The 21,964-nt window shown below is 39.6% G+C and overlaps 1 protein-coding gene across 14 annotated transcripts; it reads right to left on the minus strand.

The window, feature by feature from the left end:
- Positions 1-112: 112 nt before the first annotated feature.
- On the minus strand, positions 113-20,250 carry LOC116065768 (matrilin-2-like). 14 transcript variants are annotated; one of them, XM_035994782.1, is made up of 22 exons: positions 19,808-20,250; positions 18,863-19,009; positions 16,715-17,398; positions 14,530-14,649; positions 13,144-13,263; positions 12,742-12,882; positions 11,481-11,600; positions 11,222-11,341; positions 10,757-10,897; positions 9,354-9,473; positions 8,750-8,869; positions 8,159-8,278; positions 7,054-7,173; positions 6,399-6,518; positions 5,808-5,927; positions 4,933-5,052; positions 4,672-4,791; positions 4,228-4,347; positions 3,714-3,833; positions 3,376-3,495; positions 1,600-1,701; positions 113-1,325 (listed from the first exon to the last, which is right to left on the minus strand). In XM_035994782.1, exons 1-22 carry the CDS (start codon positions 20,133-20,135, stop codon positions 1,273-1,275), a joined length of 3,396 nt encoding a protein of 1,131 aa, XP_035850675.1. In that variant the 5' UTR covers positions 20,136-20,250; the 3' UTR covers positions 113-1,272. The 14 variants fall into 14 exon arrangements, with proteins under 14 accessions (XP_035850675.1, XP_035850676.1, XP_035850678.1 ...); XM_035994783.1 differs by having other exon boundaries at positions 16,823-17,398; positions 19,808-20,249; XM_035994785.1 differs by lacking the exon at positions 11,222-11,341.
- Positions 20,251-21,964: the final 1,714 nt, after the last annotated feature.

Here is a 21,964-nt window from a genome sequence, read left to right on the forward strand (position 1 = left end):
TTGTGTACAGTGTTACCTTTATTTTTTCTGAGATGCTACATTTCCATATGATTTTATTGATTTAAAAAGTGGCTTGGTAACTAAGCGTTAAAACACAATACAAGAGATGTACAGGATCCATTCTTTTAGAATATTTATTTTCCATGTGCAACTATACACCCAATAGAAAAAAATACAGACACGTTTTCTATCACAAAAGCACCATAATATGTAGGCTATGCACATAACTGTCAGTTTACACAAAGACCTTGCACCACAAATACTCTTTTTAATGTGTTCCATGGATATATGACAAAGTAGAAAATACAGTACATGTGTGTATTGTATGAAGAAAGTACTGTGCAGTAAAATACCTGGATGCAAAAAACTGAGTGGATCTTAAAATCTCTCAATTTCAAAACTTAGTGCATTGAAATAGTATATAATTGCTAGGACTGCTACCAGAGACTTTGGTCAAGACTTGCCAAGTGTGCAGAGTATTGAAGCGGTCCTATAAACCTTGAACTCCCTAAACTGTTTTCCATCTCCCCCTAAAAGAATTGTACATGCCCTGGACCTGTTACAAACAAATAATTACCAACCAACATAGTTGTTGCAATCTTTCTGGTATCAAAGAAAAGTATTATAGTAATCACTGTGATGTAACAATACCAGGGCCATATTAGATCAGGCTTGATTTTGGTCTTTTCTTTGCATAATAATGCTGCAATCAGAGGGGTAACAACAATGCTCTTGTTGTATAAGAGATTAGTTGTTCTGTTGTGTTCTATCAAGAACACTGACCAAGAAATGCTCTCGGAGCAGTGGATACACAACAAGGATGTGGTACAACACTTTTGCCACCAAAAACATTCATTATGAAAGTAAACTTTTGACATGTTTATACATTGTTTTTCTTTTTAGAAGTTTGCACTTCTCCATTTTCCAAAACTTCCCTAATTATCTTACATTGTTTGAGACTCATCTCAATGGTTTACACTGCCAGGAAGAAATTGAGCTTTTCTTACAAAGATACAAGTATATGTAAACGTTAACACCAGTTGTTTGTGACTTTACTGTAATAAGTAACAGACAGTGTTGTGGATGCAAAATGCACGTTTTATAATATAAAACAGGTGCACTGCATGAAAAATCAATACCATGCAGAACAATACCAAACATTTTTACTGAAACATTAAGAGTTTTTGAGGGTTACAGATGACTTCTGTTGGTCAAAAGAATTGGACACATTGCTAGTCCTGAACATGTCTTCTGACGTCTTCATCACTGTCCTTAATACTGCTGTTGGCCCTCAATCAGGTTCACTTTGTCTGAAAGTTCATCAAGTGAACAGACTGTCAAGGAATTTAAAAGGTGTAGTTGGAATGTTTACCAGTTCATCATCACACTAAGCATTTCTAAAAATGCACCACTAAAAATCAACAGACTCAAACTATAGATTCAACTTATTGTCATTAAAAGTACTACGACAAAACAATTGTAGCAGCCTAGTGCAAATGTCAACATGTTTAGAGGTAAAAAGCAGACATTTCTCTCACATAATCGCAATTTTAAAATTCAAACTGTGGATCCTTCTCAGGCCTCCAAGCAAAAGGATATGTTTTCTGCTCAGCTCCTGTATGGTTGACTGTACTTTTTTCTGGAACACAATCTGAGCTTCACACATGCAGGCATCTTGAGTTATTTCACCTCTCATTTCCTCTGAAAGAATAAGAACAAAAATATAAAAGGTCAAAGCATGTGAGTGGTGTTTTGCCATGTTTAGTGTAGCATCTTTGTAATATTCAATTTGGCGGCCCATTGACAGCTCATCTTATGCTCCTCCCCCAAAAAGTTGGTGTTCAATATGAGAACAGCTGACAAAATCAGATTCAAATTAGGTGTTGTTTCAAATGATAAGATAAGAATAATGGATATTGATTGAGCAATATAGTAGAGATCGTGTACAATCATGATTTTTCTTTTGTGAGTGAGATTAGGAAATATGTAAAAAAAAAAATGTTTCAATCACTTCAACTCGTTAATCACAACCTGGGAGTGCTCAGTTACTGAGGTCAGGCGTGGATAGCGTTAAAGAGAACAGATGTTAATAATCATTTAAGCAATATGCTTACATGTACAGTACATACAAGACATATTCACTGATAAAGATACAATCAAAACAGACAACAGGCAAATCAATTACAACCAATGTTTTTGGTCCTTTAGTTGGACCAAAGTTCTTGGTAGGCACCCACCAAGCCCCCAGGAAGTACGCCAGGCTTTGAAGCCAATTTGACATAGTAGCCAAACTGTGGATTTGAAACATCTGTGACCATCACATGATGCCAATCCCCGTTCAAGTTAGCGGAGCGCTAAACCGGAAGTAGCCAGCTCGGCCGGTGAAAGTTTCTAGTGCGCCTGCTGTACAGGCCACAGGGGCTAAAGATCTGGGTATTTTTATAAGCAAAAGTTGAACTTTTTTGACTTCATGTGCCACTGAGCAACTTTCATAGGAATGAATGGGGCCCCGCCTCCAACGCTGTATCCAGTTCTCTTTAAATATCCATGGCTCCCACCACAACTTCCATTGCAGTCTCTCATTCCTTAAACCAGCAGCACAGCACACTTGTATGTCCTTTACACTGTGCTGTACTCAATGACTGGCTCAGTAGAAGTAGTGCCTGTTGTTGTTGGACAGTGGCTTTGGTTGCAGTCAACTGCAGACTTCTCCACAGCTAAAAAAAAATAATGCAAAAACACAAACATGAAAGGTATGATCATTATTATAATCAATGTTTATGCATTGTAACCCCAAATCTTAAACCCCCTATCAGTAGTATTTGTCCCTCTATGTCTGCATGTCTGTTCTCATATGCAGGAGAAAAGTGGATGCAGAGTGAAGTCACGTTATTTTTTTAATGATATCCAGCCCTAATTATTAGTAAGCCTAAACAGATATCATTTGGAAAACACCTTACTCTCACCTTATCCTCTTACCTGAAATCGTCTTGCATAGTTTAGGACGGTTTGGGACTAACTCTTGTCAAGTCAAGCACATGGTCCAACTCATCTTTGATAAAGCCTCTTCAAGTTTCATAGGGAAAGCGTATTCAAGGAGCCCCTGGTCAGCTGTTGAAACTTGATTGCTGATAGTTCCTTTGAGGATTTCAAACCATGTCCACGTATGCCACACCTTTCGGTAAGTTATTGCCAGTCTGGCACATTTTCTCAGTCAGGCCGAGCTCAAATCTAGTTGTACAAGACAGCTCACAAAGCAATAATATTAAAGGGTTTGGTGACAAATTCCTGAAGCTAGAACCGATTCAAAATATGGGAAATGTCTCGAAAGGTTTCAATATAGAGACAGCATAATGTATGTAAAAAAATTCTTACGTGAGCATGTTTTCTGGTCTGCATTTAACACATATCCAACTCGACACTTGCAGTTGTATGAGTCACCGTTGTTGATACAAATATGTTGGCAGTCATGTCCCTGAGCACATACATTTGAACCTGGAAAGAGACAATCCAACATCTAACTGATTTTGTCTAAGCAATTCGAGATCAAGGAGCTCTTTGTTATCATTACCTTAATATGTATGGAATCCCTTGCCAAAACATAACTATATGTACATGTGTCCAATACAAGTGCCTCAGCAGCTACTATGGAATAACATAAACCATCATGAGGTACTGCACCAATGTTTAGTTGAAAGAAAAAGGGTTCTTACGAGAGCATGTTTTCTGATCCATGTTCAACACGTATCCCACTTGACACTTGCAGATGTAAGAGTTCCCATTGTTGGCACAAATGTGCTGGCAATCATTTCCCTGGGCACATGCATCCGAACCTGAACATGAAAAGAAAGGCTCACCTCAGCGACTTAGTCTTATAACTTCAAAAACAATCACTAAGCTTTTTTGGCAGAGCCTTTGGTCACAGTTCCCTTAAAAAAAGAGTGTATGCCTCAGAAATGGGACCAGTATATTTCAACATTCCCTGTCTCTATATCTCCTGCTTATTTACGCTGACCTCAAATATGGAAAACAATATTCTCAAGAATGTACATGTGGTGTGTCCACAAGACAAACTGCCTCACCAGCTAGCTCTTAGTCTCCAGTTGGAGCTTCTGGTGCTTTGTTAAATCAAGCTTTGAGGCTCCAAATGTGGTGTTCTGTGGAGTATCTGAGATGCTGGATCACACCACAGATAAATATGCATATTAAAACGAATCAAGTGCTTACTTGAGCATGTTTTCCGGTCTGCATTTAACACATATCCCACACGACAATTGCAGATATAGGAGTCATCACTGTTGACACAAATATGCTGGCAATCATGTCCCTGGGCACATGCATCCGATTCTGAAAAGAAAAACTTCCACATCTGACTAAGCTTCACACCAGCAGTCAAGAAGATCTTGACTTGAGAACCCCCAGATTGGACGAATTTCCTTTTAATTGTTCATTAAATCTATGGTCATGTACTCCATTCCTCTTAGTGCATCAGTCTGAGTTGTTCACAATGAGCTAAGCGCCCTAATAATACAATAACCTAATTCACAACAGGTGATATGAAGTGCGTCTGACCGTGTAAGTGTAAAATAACATAGTGAGATTCTTGGGAAATTTGAATATGCTGTACCAAAGAAACAACATCATATCTTTTAGAAAGGTCCAGGTTCTTACGTGAGCATGTTTTCTGGTCTGCATTCAACACATATCCCATTCTACACTTGCAGACATACGAGTCATCAGTGCTGACACAAATATGTTGGCAGTCATGTCCCTGGGCACATGTATCTGAACCTGAAAAGAGACACTTCCACATCTGATATGCTCAATTTACATCAAAGAGCCCTTAGTAAGTAATAGAACCTACAATGGGTCAAAAATAATGGACTCTAAAACACTCCATCAACTCTAAAAAAAAAATACCCCAGTTCTTACGTGAGCATGTTTTCTTGTCTGGATTCAAAATATATCCCACTCGACACTTGCAGATGTAAGAGTCATCACTGTTTATGCAAATGTGATGGCAATCATGTCCATGGGCACATGGATCTGAACCTGAAAAGAGACATGTCCACATGTGATATGACATCTCATCATTCAGGCAGGGCTTGGACTGTTGGAGCCTCTGTCTCACCACTGTTTGAAATGACGCTAATATCTCCCAAGTGTACGACTTATTCAGGCTGACACAAATATCCTGGCAGTCATGACCCTGGACACGGGTATCCAATTTTGAAAAGGGACACTCCACAGGTAACTGACGTCAAATTACATCAGTCAAGGAGCGCTAACGGAACTTTTATTGGGCCACCAATCTCTTTACAATTTATTAAAAGCACGGCCAGGTAAACCATACCTCTGAGTGTATCAGCCCCAGTGTCTCAACATGCACTTGAAAGAGACCTGTAACCGACTTGGTCTAATTACATCTGTCAAGCATGACTTTGCCTATTTTGGAGCTTTTAAAGAGCCATCATCGCGCTTACAAAGTTTGTTAATCAAGGCTATGTTCATCGGTCCCAGGCTCTGTTCAAAATGAATTCACTACTACCCTAATCTATTTACAACAACCTACATAAGCTGATGTGCATTGTGTCCACACCACAGTGTTTCGCCCAATAAAAAGTCCAGCTAAACAAATTTGGTTGTTGTTTTTGGCAAACACCAATGCCATATGGATTTTTGAATCTTCCAGAGAATGGCTTCTGCAGTATTCAATCATGCACCTAAAATAATGGATTTTGAGGGAATCCTGAGACACAGCACCACAACATGCACATCAAATGTATAGGTAAAATTCTAATTCTTACGTGAGCATGTTTTCTGGTCTGCATTCAACACATATCCGTCATGACATGTGCAATGGTGAGAATTACCATTTTTGACACAGATATGTTGGCAGGCATGTCCCTGGGTACATATATCCAAACCTGAAAAGAAACACTTCCACAGCTAATATCCACAGCTAATGTAGTCTAAGACTGATGGGTCAACAGTGATTTAAAATGATAAGGGCATATGGATTATTCTGCATTTATTCAAAAAACTACATCTATGCATTTTGTAGACATACATGTCCAGATTTCCACATAAGCATTTTTTCTAGTATGCAATCAACACAACCACTTACCCATCCCATTTACAATATGTAAATGATGAATAGGTACCTCTATGTGCATCAGCCCCAGTATCCCACTTGCTGCTCATATGAAATGTGTTCACTATCAATTTTACATCACAGTGCCTCACCAGCTCTTGCTGTATCAAATTATAAAGGCAATGGTCAAAAGCTCTATGCCTCTTTCTGCATTTAATCAAGTATGTAAAATAATAAGAATAAAGATTGTATTTAACCACAGACAGTGCAGTAGGACATGCATATCAAGTCAAAAAGTTCTTACGTGAGCATGTTTTCTGGTCTGCATTTAAAACATATCCCACTTGACATTTGCAGATGTACGAGTTATCATCACTGATGCAAATATGTTGGCAGTCATGTCCCTGGGAACATGTATCTGAACCTGAAAAGAGACACTCACACTGACTTAACTGAATTACAGCCATCAAGAAGCAGGAGCTTTTAAAGCGGCACCAATCAATTTACAGTCTCCCAGCTTCCTGCTCATTCAAAATAAATTCACATATAACTTCCTAATCATTTAGAACAACCTACAAGAGCTGATGTAAGTATGTCTACAGAATAGTGCTTTTACCGACTGTTGATGTTCAAATAAAAATTTTGGAGCCGCAAACACCAAAATTTCAAGCATTTGGAATAAATGAATGACAGACTTTGAGGGAGACCCAAGACACTGCCCCCTGACATGCATATACAATATATAAGTAAAACTGGTCTGTAATAAACACATATCCCTCACGACACTTGCAAAGGTATGAATCACCACTTGTGACACAGATATGCTGGCAGTCATGTCCCTGGTCACACTTCCACAGCTAACGCTTAGACCATTAGGATAGGCTAGCATAACTTAATGTTTTTATGTTAACCAATCATGCTGCATTAAGACATGCATATCTTAAGGTCCAATTTCTTACGTGAGCACGTCTTTTGGTCTGCATTTAACTTATATCCCACTTGACATTTGCAGATGTAAGAGTCATCACTGTTTATGCAAATGTGATGGCAATCATGTCCATGGGTACATGGATCTGAACCTGAAAAGAGACATGTCCACATGTGATATGACATCTCATCATTCAGGCAGGGCTTGGACTGTTGGAGCCTCTGTCTCACCACTGTTTGAAATGACGCTAATATCTCCCAAGTGTACGACTTATTCAGGCTGACACAAATATCCTGGCAGTCATGACCCTGGACACGGGTATCCAATTTTGAAAAGGGACACTCCACAGGTAACTGACGTCAAATTACATCTGTCAAGGAGCGCTAACGGAGCTTTTATTGGGCCACCAATCCCTTTACAATTTATTAAAAGCACGGCCATGTAAACCATACCTCTGGGTGTATCAGCCCCAGTGTCTCAACCTGCAGCCTGTTAAAAGTCACTACTGACCATCCTAAACTACTACAAGCACTCTACAAGAGCTGATCTGTGCTCCATCAGCTCTCGCTCTACAGGTGACACTTTAGGGCTGTATTGGCAAACACCCATACCACAGAAAGATCTCTGCAAAATGATATTAATAACTTAATGTGGAGGGAACCTGAAACAATTTATCAGGGCATGCACTTGAAACTTCAACACTATCAGTTAATGAACCTGAAAAGAGACCTGTAACCGACTTGGTCTAATTACATCTGTCAAGCATGACTTTGCCTATTTTGGAGCTTTTAAAGAGCCATCATCGCGCTTACAAGGTTTGTTAATCAAGGCTATGTTCATCGGTCCCAGGCTCTGTTCAAAATGAATTCACTACTACCCTAATCTATTTACAACAACCTACATAAGCTGATGTGCATTGTGTCCACACCACAGTGTTTCACCCAATAAAAAGTCCAGCTAAACAAATTTGGTTGTTGTTTTTGGCAAACACCAATCCCATACGGACTTTTGAATCTTCCAGAGAATGGCTTCTGCAGTATTCAATCATGCACCTAAAATAATGGATTTTGAGGGAATCCTGAGACACAGCACCACAACATGCACATCAAATGTATAGGTAAAATTCTAATTCTTACGTGAGCATGTTTTCTGGTCTGCATTCAACACATATCCGTCATGACATGTGCAATGGTGAGAATTACCATTTTTGACACAGATATGTTGGCAGGCATGTCCCTGGGTACATATATCCAAACCTGAAAAGAAACACTTCCACAGCTAATATCCACAGCTAATGTAGTCTAAGACTGATGGGTCAACAGTGATTTAAAATGATAAGGGCATATGGATTATTCTGCATTTATTCAAAAAACTACATCTATGCATTTTGTAGACATACATGTCCAGATTTCTACATAAGCATTTTTTCTAGTATGCAATCAACACAACCACTTACCCATCCCATTTACAATATGTAAATGATGAATAGGTACCTCTATGTGCATCAGCCCCAGTATCCCACTTGCTGCTCATATGAAATGTGTTCACTATCAATTTTACATCACAGTGCCTCACCAGCTCTTGCTGTATCAAATTATAAAGGCAATGGTCAAAAGCTCTATGCCTCTTTCTGCATTTAATCAAGTATGTAAAATAATAAGAATAAAGATTGTATTTAACCACAGACAGTGCAGTAGGACATGCATATCAAGTCAAAAAGTTCTTACGTGAGCATGTTTTCTGGTCTGCATTTAAAACATATCCCACTTGACATTTGCAGATGTACGAGTTATCATCGCTGATGCAAATATGTTGGCAGTCATGTCCCTGGGAACATGTATCTGAACCTGAAAAGAGACACTCACACTGACTTAACTGAATTAAGGCCATCAAGAAGCAGGAGCTTTTAAAGCGGCACCAATCAATTTACAGTCTCCCAGCTTCCTGCTCATTCAAAATAAATTCACATATAACTTCCTAATCATTTAGAACAACCTACAAGAGCTGATGTAAGTATGTCTACAGAATAGTGCTTTTACCGACTGTTGGAGTAAATGAATGACAGTCTTTTTGGGAGACCCAAGACACTGCCCCCTGACATGCATATACAATATATAAGTAAAACTGGTCTGTAATAAACACATATCCCTCACGACACTTGCAAAGGTATGAATCACCACTTGTGACACAGATATGCTGGCAGTCATGTCCCTGGTCACACTTCCACAGCTAACGCTTAGACCATTAGGATGGGCTAGCATAACTTAATGTTTTTATGTTAACCAATCATGCTGCATTAAGACATGCATATCTTAAGGTCCAATTTCTTACGTGAGCACGTCTTTTGGTCTGCATTTAACTTATATCCCACTTGACATTTGCAGATGTACGAGTCATTATTCTTTTCACAGATGTGCTGGCAATCATGTCCATGGGAACATGGATCCAAGCCTAAAAAGAGACATGGCCACATAATTTACGTAACTGACATATCATGATATCAGTCAAAGAGAGCCATTGTTCATTTATTAAGTGCTTATATGCTCCACTCCTCTTTCTGTATCAATCCGTTTCCCAAGTCTCTGAGTTATTCAGGTTGAGCTCAACAACTGACTGTGAAAGTGCTAAACGCAAACTAAAATATTAGTCATGAGACGCATAAATAAAGTCTGTCTGTACAAAGTACCTCAACAACCTCACAATTACAGTATGTTTCTGTTCAGAAAAGCCCACAAGTCCACATCACAATGGCCCCACCAAGACCTGGTGGTTTCTGTATTCAATCAAGCACTAAAGTACCGGTAACGAGTCGTAAATGCATGCATATCAAATCTCAGTCATAAGGCATGTTTTCTAGTCTGCATTTACAACCCATTTCACGCTGGCTCAAAAACACACACTCTAAATCAACTAAAAGGACAAAGATGCTTAATTGAGCATGTTTTCTGGTCAGCATTCAATACATATCCCAAAGGACACTTGCAGATGTAAGAATCCTCAGTGTTAACACAAATATGTTGGCAGCCATGTCCCTGGGCACATGGAGTTGAACCTGAAAACAGACACTCCCACATGTAACACACTCAATCAAATTACATCAGTCAAGCACATCACAGCTGAGGCTTTAATGAGCCATCAATTCTTTTTAAATGTAAAAGTCATGGCCATTTGCTTAAATTCTCTGTCCATCAATCCCAGTTTCCTAATTCTGTGCTTTTTCAAATCAATTCGATATATAGGCTACTTCTGCACGCTCGGAACAGTCAAAAAACAAGTGCCTTAGCAGCTCTTGCAGCTTTATCAAGAAACATAAATGGGGCGACGCCTGCGAGCTAGATCAGGCAGTCAACGCGAGCTGCAGCGCTGTACACACACAAGACATGCCTCACTCTTCGTATCATTTACCAAACCCCCCCCCCCAATTTGGCGGTCTATTTAAGCTGCACATTTCCCCATCTCTGCCTTGCCATTGCTGCTGCTGCCCTGCACCTGTATCGCTGCCTGCTTTCAGCCCCACCACCACCCCAGCATCCACCTGAAGGCTCCGGCTAGGGGGAAGCTGCTTTATAATCACTCCCCAATATCTCATGTAAACCCAAACTGCGGGGAGTGATGAGGTCGGAGTCTGGCCGCCAAACACAATGTTCTGCTGTTATAATAAGCATTTCAAACGTGAGTTGTCTGACTGAACTAGATTTGTGGGAAATCTGTGCCAATAAACAACCATAGCCTACCTGAAAAGTCCAGGTTCTTTTGTGAACATGTTTTCTGGTCTGCGTTCAAAACATATCCCATTCGACATTTGCAGATGTACAAATCATCAGTGCTGACACAAATATGTTGGCAGTCATGTCCCTGGGCACATGCATCCGATTCTGAAAAGAAAAACTTCCACATCTGACTAAGCTTCACACCAACAGTCAAGAAGATCTTGACTTGAGAACCCCCAGATTGGACGAATTTCCTTTTAATTGTTCATTAAATCTATGGTCATGTACTCCATTCCTCTTAGTGCATCAGTCTGAGTTGTTCACAATGAGCTACGCGCCCTAATAATACAATAACCTAATTCACAACAGGTGATATGAAGTGCGTCTGACCGTGTAAGTGTAAAATAACATAGTGAGATTCTTGGGAAATTTGAATATGCTGTACCAAAGAAACAACATCATATCTTTTAGAAAGGTCCAGGTTCTTACGTGAGCATGTTTTCTGGTCTGCGTTCAACACATATCCCATTCTACACTTGCAGACATACGAGTCATCAGTACTGACACAAATATGTTGGCAGTCATGTCCCTGGGCACATGTATCTGAACCTGAAAAGAGACACTTCCACATCTGATATGCTCAATTTACATCAAAGAGCCCTTAGTAAGTAATAGAACCTACAATGGGTCAAAAATAATGGACTCTAAAACACTCCATCAACTCTAAAAAAAATACCCCAGTTCTTACGTGAGCATGTTTTCTTGTCTGGATTCAAAATATATCCCACTCGACACTTGCAGATGTAAGAGTCATCACTGTTTATGCAAATGTGATGGCAATCATGTCCATGGGCACATGGATCTGAACCTGAAAAGAGACATGTCCACATGTGATATGACATCTCATGACATCATTCAAGCAGGGCTTGGACTGTTGGAGCCTCTGTCTCACCACTGTTTGAAATCACGCTAATATCTCCCAAGTGTACGACTTATTCAGGCTGACACAAATATCCTGGCAGTCATGACCCTGGACACGGGTATCCAATTTTGAAAAGGGACACACTAAAGTACCGGTAATGAGTCGTAAATGCATGCATATCAAATCTCAGTCATAAGGCATGTTTTCTAGTCTGTATTTACAACCCATTTCACGCTGGCTCAAAAACACACACTCTAAATCAACTAAAAGGACAAAGATGCTTAATTGAGCATGTTTTCTGGTCAGCATTCAATACATATCCCAAAGGACACTTGCAGATGTAAGAATCCTCAGTGTTAACACAAATATGTTGGCAGCCATGTCCCTGGGCACATGGAGTTGAACCTGAAAACAGACACTCCCACATGTAACACACTCAATCAAATTACATCAGTCAAGCACATCACAGCTGAGGCTTTAATGAGCCATCAATTCTTTTTAAATGTAAAAGTCATGGCCATTTGCTTAAATTCTCTGTCCATCAATCCCAGTTTCCTAATTCTGTGCTTTTTCAAATCAATTCGATATATAGGCTACTTCTGCACGCTCGGAACAGTCAAAAAACAAGTGCCTTAGCAGCTCTTGCAGCTTCATCAAGAAACATAAATGGGGCGACGCCTGCGAGCTAGATCAGGCAGTCAACGCGAGCTGCAGCGCTGTACACACACAAGACATGCCTCACTCTTCGTATCATTTACCAAACCCCCCCCCCGAATTTGGCGGTCTATTTAAGCTGCACATTTCCCCATCTCTGCCTTGCCATTGCTGCTGCTGCCCTGCACCTGTATCGCTGCCTGCTTTCAGCCCCACCACCACCCCAGCATCCACCTGCAGGCTCCGGCTAGGGGGAAGCTGCTTTATAATCACTCCCCAATATCTCATGTAAACCCAAACTGCGGGGAGTGATGAGGTCGGAGTCTGGCCGCCAAACACAATGTTCTGCTGTTATAATAAGCATTTCAAACGTGAGTTGTCTGACTGAACTAGATTTGTGGGAAATCTGTGCCAATAAACAACCATAGCCTACCTGAAAAGTCCAGGTTCTTTTGTGAACATGTTTTCTGGTCTGCGTTCAAAACATATCCCATTCGACATTTGCAGATGTACAAATCATCAGTGCTGACACAAATATGTTGGCAGTCATGTCCCTGGGAACATGAATCCAAACCTGACAAAAAAAACAAATCCCACATCTGACATGAAGCCCTTATTGTGGAACTTTTTGTAAAGCCTCACCCTATCTTTTTTACATTAGATATAAACTAAAGCATTTCCTGTTTAGTCAAGCTAAGCGGTGCCCACTGTACAAAGAGCCTCACCAGCTGTGTTGGGAGGATACATTAAAAACTTTCAGTCATGCAAAACACATAGGAACTGGGCAAAAAAACAAAACAGACAACAAATCTTTGAAAAATATTCCGGTTCTTACGTGAGCATGTTTTCTGGTCTGCATTCAACACATATCCCACTTGACATTTGCAGATGTACGAGTCATCATTGCCGTCACAGATATGTTGGCAGTCATGTCCTTGGGAACATGGATCTAAACCTGAAAAGAAACACTTCCACACCTAACCAACTACATACGGCAAAATACATACGGCAAGAAGCTCTGAGTCAGTTCTGTTTTATACATGTGCACATCACCCTGTAAATTGGCGTTATATAGGGTTTGACTACTCAACTTTGCAGATCTGTGATGAGCTTATGGGGACAGTCCCTATAAGCCCAATGCCATCCATAAGACCCTAATTAATTATTATAAGACCACTCTGTACGGAGCAGAGCAGAACAGGTGGCTGTGGAAAGGAAGTTTGGCTGTTGACTTCCCAGTCATGAGCTTTAGGCAAATAAATACAGCTTTATTTACTCTAAAGTACATAAGGTAAACTTGTCAGTAAGCACTAAACTAATTAACTAACTAAATTTAGGTTTAAAGCACCCACAGGCAGTAGCTGTAGTAACAGTGAGATTTCGTCAAGCCTGTGACTTGGAGAGAGGATCTGCTATGCTCTGCTGTGTCCTGCTACACCCTGTAATGTCCTGCAGTGCCCTGCTATGCCATGAACTACTACTATTTCTAGTCATTGTTCCATTATCTTTATTGTGACTATTATTGCCACTGTTCATCACACCCCCAACCGGCACCGTCAGACACCGCCTACCAAGAGTCTGGCTCTGTCCGAGGTTTCTCCCTAAAAGGAAGTTTTTCTCACCACCGAGGTTTCTTCCTAAAAGGGAGTTTTTCCTCGCCACTGTCGCACTAAATGCTTGCTCTTGGGGGAATTACTAGAATTGTTGGGTCCTTGTATATTATAGAGTGTGGTCTAGACCTACTCTATCTGTAAAGTGTCTTGAGATGACTCTTGTTATGATTTGATACTATAAATAAAATTGAATTGAATCTACTTGTCCTCTAAGTGGCCATCATTTACTTCTAGAATGTGTGCCTCTCATCAGCCAAGGCCTTCATAATTGTCCTGCTCACTTAATTTGTGATGAATACTGTCTGCCCTAATCTATTTAGGGCAACCCAAAACATTAGTAACAAGAGATGGTATGCAGTGTGTTCACAGCCCAAAGTGCCTAACTAATTGAACGTGGAATTGCAAGGTTCTGTTAAAGTTCTTACATTAAATATTTTAAAAGTTAGTAATTGCTACGTATAACAATGATTTTCCCATCCAAGATCGATGTTTAAGAAAGATTCAATGAGAATATAACTTTTAGGCATGTTCAATCTTTTTTGGCAGTAGTTTTAAGATGACAATGAGACATTGGATAAAAACATTCAGATAAAGATAAAGATTCTTACGTGAGCAAGTTTTCTTGTCCGGGTTCAAGACATAGCCCTTGCGACACTTGCAGTTGTATGAGTTGCCATTGTTGACACAAATGTGCTGGCAGTTGTGTCCCTGAGAACATGCATCCAAACCTGAAAAGAAACACTCTAATGTCTGATTGGCTTATGCCTAGTGAGATCAATCATTTTGTTTTATATTTCTGTTAGTTAGTTGTTGTAAGTATGTATTAATTAATTTCATAATTGTGTTATTCTACATAGCCACATGCAATTAGTGTGCTTGATCTCTGTGCTTCAACTACAGTGATGTAACAGTAAATTAATGTTGTTGGTGTAAAATCCTGTATATATACATATATATATATATATATGTATATATATATATATATATATATAAGAAGGAAGACGCGTAGTCATTTGTCACTTTCAAATGTTACACTGGCTGTTGAATGTAAGACACCTGATTAACTATCCATCTTAATATTCCAACAGGTTATTCCATGCAGTTCAGACCATGCAAACACAAAATCCACTAAAGGCAACACACGTAATCGTAATCATTGCATGTCTTTGGTATTGACGTCACTGTTGTGGATGGACAGAAGTTGGTCAGAGTTAAACACAGAGGATGGCTGAACTCACTCCACAGGTTCCAGCTGTCATAGTCATAATTTAAAGCACAGTGTGCGTTAAGTTTAACCCCTGGGAGAAGCTTGCACGAGTAGCATGTAACCTTAACAGTTACATTGATAGTTTGGGTGGTACCAAAAGTTTAAAAGAGAATTTATTTATATTTTTACTTGGGGAAAGTTACTCAAAAGTACTAAGCTGATCTCTCACAATAACTTGTGTATTCCCCCTGATGACCACAGCTGTAGCTGCATGCTTGGCAGTAGGCTGAGCTATGGTTCAAGCTGGGGCTGGTACAAAAAAAATTGAGAATTACACCTTTATGTTGAACGCTTCCTAGTTCTTATTTTCCAAGTTTGATACCACCCAAATGTATCATAGCAATAATCAGTTGGGCTGGCATCCCTGTAGCCTGCAAGCATTAAGTACCACATTATAAATATTATATTTAGTAGAAAACATATAAACGCTTCACATCATTAGTCGTTTATTTCCTAATTTGTACACGCGAAAACATTCACTCTATGAAATGTAATGCTTTGTTTATAGGAACAGTATGACATTTTTTTATTCCTGCAATGTCGTCAACGTGAGGTTGCCAGGCAACTGGTGGAGACACCAGGAAGTCACTGTGCCCAGCCAAGAAATAGTCTCACACGTAACCCCTTATGAAACCACAACTTGTCGTTTTTGCAAATAGTTCATTTTGTACATATTAAACAAATTAAATAACCTAAAAAAACTTCTGACAGAGCTAGGCTAGGTGTGTCCCCATGTTAACAGTATTTATGCTAAGCTAAGTTAACCGACTGCTGGCTCCGGCGTCTTACTTAACGGACAAATTAGAGAGTGGTATCAATGTTCTCCACGAATACGTGTGTTTCCCAAAATGTCAAACTATTCATTTAAACAGGTCTATGGTCTTTTTTAAATTGTAATTAGCATATTAAAAGATAACATAATGTTAAAACTTAAGTGTTCTTAGCAATATCTTAAAATCTAAAAGTATGCTCAAACTTAGCACATCACATTTTAGTCTAATTTAGCTCAAGCTAATTTAGTTTTTGCCGTGCAGGATGAGTTGCCATTAATGTTCTGTCACAGATTGCAAAAGCCCATATTGTGGACCAGGGCAGCTTAGCACACCTTCAGGTAACTGAGCAGGGCGCACGCCATGAAGCACAACATTGAGCGCAGAAGTGCAGAGAGCAGCGCGCTCCGTGTGAAAAGTATAGGCAGCATCATATTAGGTTTCAACCATTTTCAAGTGTTCAAAGATGTAGAATTTGCTCTGAATTGGCAGATCAACCAGTGATCAGAGGTATGTCTTCTTCTTTAAGTCGGTTAGTACGTGACTTATTGGACATGTTCATTAACTACACTTATTATCAGTTAGTGAACACCTTTTTGTGGGAAATCCAAACACAACAAGAGGCGGTAAGTCACTGGTTACCTTGCCCTTGTTATTAAAACTAAAGAAGAGGACCAGGGACTTTAGAATGGACATTACCTCTATGGTGCTGCCCAAATGATCACACGTGAAATTTAAAGGATGGATCTAACATACCGTTGTTTCCGTTATCCTCATTTTCATTATTTAGGCCTATGCCTAGGCCTTTATCATCAATTCCGCCATTTAATGGAATATCCGCACTCCCATTATCATCATCCTTACCACACAAGGTTTCCCTAAATTTGGAAGTGAGCTTCTCAATGACACCATAGGTCTCCACATAGAAGACATGGTCATCATGTGGGAGGCTGGCCATGAGGCGCAGGGACGCCATATCCGCTCTGTCTACTCCCACTGCGTAGATCTCAATCCCAGATGCGCGAGCTGCGGCTGATACATCCTCTACGTGGTCCTGGGGCCTCCCGTCTGTCACTATGATGGCTACTTTGGCAATGTTCGCCGAGCTAGCTCGGGCCCCTGCCTCCGCGGTGAAAGCTTTCTCCATGGCGGTCTTGATGGCCATGCCTGTCATGGTGCCTGAAGCGAGGGGCTCAACACGGGCCAGGGCATGCTTCAGGGCAGACTTGGCAAAATACGTCTTTAGTTGAAACTCAATCTGCACTGTGCTGGCATAATTGACGAGGCCGACCCGCGTGGCGTCCGAGCCGATCTCCAAGCTTTCCACCATATGCTGCAGGAACTCCTTGGCCTTTTCAAACTCAGCAGGGCGTACGCTGCGGGAGCTGTCTATGATGAAGACCAGGTCTATAGGACGATTTCTGCAATTCGCTCTTGTTGCTGTAAGAAAAAGAGATGTATTTTCCAATGTTTTTGGATTGAAGATACAGTACCACAAATCTCACGAATTGTGAGAATGGAAATCCGGCATGCATTCCTACACATCCCTGCACACATGTACTGTACACACACTCACTGAAGCACTCAAACTTTAAACCATAATCTGACTGGTTGGCTGATTCACTTACAGATATTCTTAAATTAATTGAGAAGCAAAAAAATGGCTGTACCAGATGCTAATAGTGCTAATACTGTTGGAGTGCTGCAATTTTAGGAGACCAGAGATAAATACTAGGATATCATTACAGCTCACTTTGAAATACTGTATTATTGAATATTCAATCAATTCATAAACAAAAAACAAAAAAAAGTTAAAATTGTTTTATTATATGAATCGGCCCTCAAAAGATATTGTTAAAAGATGCACTCACTTAAGTCATTATAGCTCTCATTAGCGCTCCCAAATGCTGTGTTTTAAGTGTTGACGATCACTTAAAACTCAGCACAGTGAGATAGAAATGATGCATTTCAAGGCACTATTCTGAAATCAGGGAATGTACCTTTCAGCTTGCTTAAACACATGTTGACAATGGGCTGAATACAAGTGTATGCTACAAATGGGAAATTACGATCAAATCCTATGTAAGCACGCTAATTAACCTTTTCTTCAGCCATTCAATAAGACCATCACACCTAGGCAAACGAGACAATGCTCTAAGTCTAATGAAACTACAGTAACCATACTTTGGCCAGGAACTAAAGTTAGCTGTAACATCTCCATGTGTTTCAAAAAAATGTAATTTTTAATCTCAATATCTGGGGACTTTCATTAGGGCTGGGTACCAAACTACTTTTAGGCACTGACCAAATTGCCTCCCTAGTATCGAGTACCGAAAAATGCCTTGTCATTTAATACCAAATGGAGTAAATCTCATCAGTGTCAGTGAACCAATAAGCATGCAGCATTTGTCTACTAAGATCTAACAATGCTGATGATTGGCTGTCTACACGTCGTAGAGGCATGCAGGAAAAACTCTACGTTACGCAGAGAGACGGGGCTCACGTGTGTGCTGTATTTTTATGGGCCCGACTACAGTGTGCGTCACATAGGTGTAAAGGAACTGAAAAATAAATGCATAATTGTACTGTAATGTGTAATGTTTTAATTTCTTCAAAATGGATTTTATAAAATTACAATTAAAAAATAAAGCATTGTTCAGGGACCGGCATCAAAGTCACGGTATACTGGTATCGGTATTGATCATTTTTGAAAGACACCCAGCCTTAACTTTCCCCTTCTTCATTGGCTTTATCAGAACAGATATAAATGTTTTCAGCTTAGTAAATGACAAACAAACTTTATGAGACAAATATCTTAGGGGCATATATGACCCTTTAAAATGTGCTCCACATCTGCATTTTGGGAGTTCAATGAGCATGTTAGTTATGGATAAAGCTAAGTACCTGCTTCAGTTCTGATGGATGCAAGAGAGCCACTCGAATTTCGAGCGGGCTGCCAGGACACAGATGGTGCAGCGTTGTGTTGCAGCTGTGAAGACGGCTGGTGATGGGAGGACTGATAGCGATTAAACCTAGAATTAGTGCCACCAGCTTTGCCAAGGGAGGGTAGAAGGCAGAGGGGAAAGCATTAGAGCAGTAGTTACTTTGGTTTAACTAGCAAAATGAGATGCAACATGATGGGCATGCATAATGATTACTGGCTTTATAACAGCGTTTCAAAGTGAATATCACAGAAGGGAAAATAGTATGCACTACATGCTTTTTGGTATATTGGTACATTGATGTCTTAATTATGACTGTAGTACTCAAGAAGGCCTATTGTAGCTACAGCTGCAGTTTTAAGCCTATACTTTACTTTTACTAGCATTTCCATTTTATGCTACTTCCACTCCATAACATTTATTTGACAGCTAGAGTTACTTGTCAATTTCAAGATCAATATTTTACATTTCAATACTCTAATCAGCTTATTAAATACGATGCATTCTCTTAAATTAAACAACCAAAATAGTAGCCTAGAGTATCTTAAATCAGCCCTCATTCTCCACCAGCCTAAATGGATCAGTGATACAAATTCAATAATAAACCATTCTGTCACCTAATGATTCCATTGATGTCTTAATTAATACTGTGGAGAATAAAGAGACCATTTTAACCTGAGTCCCTGCAGTTTATGCCTTTCATGGGAATTTCCCCAGTGTGGGATCAATAAAGTCCATAATATCTATCTTATCTTCAACCATCCGATTAATTTAAAACGGTTGCGCCAAATTCATCCAAACCATGAAAACGCATTGAAACAAATGATAGGATTATTGCACTAATGAACTACAAGTGGATGGATATTGACAAGGAAGGAAGAGGAGGACATCTACAGGACCAACCGACCTCCATTGTCCGCTCTCCTCTCCTGCGCCAGGTTGTTAGCACCTGTTCGGGCACCCTGCTGCTGCTGGAAGGCTCGCGCTGTGGAACCGCCCCGCTGGACCTCTTGAAAAGTTTCAGCACTCGACACTTCGTCAGAGGTTTGTTCAATAGATTTGATATGTTCAAAGCGCTGGGCGACCCTTGGAGGGCCGTGCGGGGAAACTCGTGGGATTGAAGGGCTAATTGAGTGGATCTGCCGGTTGCGTGACCCAAACTGTGGGAAAGTTCCCCGAGTTGCAGATGCCAGGATGCCACTGACACAGAGCAGTCCCCACATTAATGAGGTCATGTTGCCTACACGCACAGTTGTGTTCCGTCCGCCTCTGGTCTGGATGCACTTCGGCCCACTTCCACAGCTGACTGTACTGTAGCCTTTTTATATGATCACGTCCACACTGCCCACAAGGCGTGGGGAACAAGAGGCCCAGAGACGTTGGTTGGAGGGGGGGGGGGTGTGAAGGAAGGAGTGCACCAGTGAGGGTGGGTTCAGAGCAGTTACTGCACTAGAGTTCAATTCATTTATCCTGGATTGTTAGGCCTTTTTATAGATATTATTGTATTATTAATTCAACAAATTTAGGCCTACAAGGTGCATTTTCATATAAAACCGTTAGTGGACTATCAGAAACATTGGAAGGGTAGGCTAAACTGTAAACTTTTGATGTAAATGTACAGCTAAAATCTCACACTATCTTACTGTTTTAATGTTATACAGGAGCATACTGTAAATGGCAATGCATTCTGGGAGAAAATAAAAATATTACAGCACTATCTGCAAATGTTACAGATTATAGGTATTTACTCTTAATACCAATGCATCTTGGGAAAATAAAGGAAGGCAGGAATTACACTGCCGCCAGTAGATTACTGGAAATATAAATAATACTGTAGGAAACTGACTATTTACAGTAAAATACCATAACATTTAAAAACAGTATGCATACTGTAAATAAACAGTAGGCTAGTTTACTGGTGAAGCTGCTGCCAGTATATTACTGTAAATTTACAGTGAAAAGTTTTACAGTGAAGTACTGTAGCTACAGCTACAGTTTTAAGGCAACTTTACTTGAGTATTTCCATTTTATGCTATACTTCTACTCCACAACATTTATTTGACAGCTATATTACTAGTCAATTTCAAGATCATGATTTTAAATTTCAATATTATAATCAGCTTATCAAATACAATGCATTCTCCTAAATCAAACAACCAAAATAGTAGCCTAGAGTAGCTTAAATTAGCCCTCAATCTCCATCAGATAAAACATTCAAATACAGCTATTGGCCTAAATTGATCAGTGATAAAAATTCAATAATAAACCATTCTGTCAGCTAATGATTACTTTTACTTTTGAAACCTAAAGTAGGTTTTGCTGCTAAAAAGGTTTGTACTTCTACTTAAGTAAAATGATGAATGCATGCATGAGTATTTAATAGTGTGGTGTTGCTTTACTTTAGCAAAAGATCTCAGTACTTCTTCTACCACTGGCTATAATAATTGTTCCTGAGAAAATATTAATGTTGTAGTAGTACATGTAGTGTCTTTTCAGAATTTTAACAAATAAGACAATTGTTTTAGTAGTTTTATTTGAATTGAATTTAAAGTAACTTCAAATGCCCATTTACAGTATTCCACGGATGTATTGCCTTATGTATTGGAATAAGTTTTACAATTCTGACCTCTGCTGACATAATAAGTAATAACCATGAAGAAATGGCCTTTGAGCTTGACAGTTCATTCTTATACACATCATTGTAATAGTGAAAACGGAAGAAGGGACACCTTTTAAGGACAGTAAAAATGACAATGAATAAATTAAATGAAATTAACAGATGAGAGGGTAAAAACACAATAAAAAGACGACATCATAAAAATGTGTTTTAAGAAGTCACTGATTCAATAATGACCTGTTTATGTGGGCCTGAATTGATTTGCAAAATATAATATATATTATATCCATATTACTCAAGCTATGGTAATTGAACAAATTACCATGATGGTATGACTCATTGTTAAATAAAACACAATTCTTTTTGAGGCCCAAGATACTTAAAGAGCATAGTCTACATGTAGCATGTTTCCCTCTCATGGACTCTTTTGCAAACTGCGCCACAGTT

The sequence above is a fragment of the Sander lucioperca genome, chromosome 18 (assembly GCF_008315115.2).
Source record: "Sander lucioperca isolate FBNREF2018 chromosome 18, SLUC_FBN_1.2, whole genome shotgun sequence".
NCBI classification, from domain to species: Eukaryota; Metazoa; Chordata; class Actinopteri; order Perciformes; family Percidae; genus Sander; species Sander lucioperca.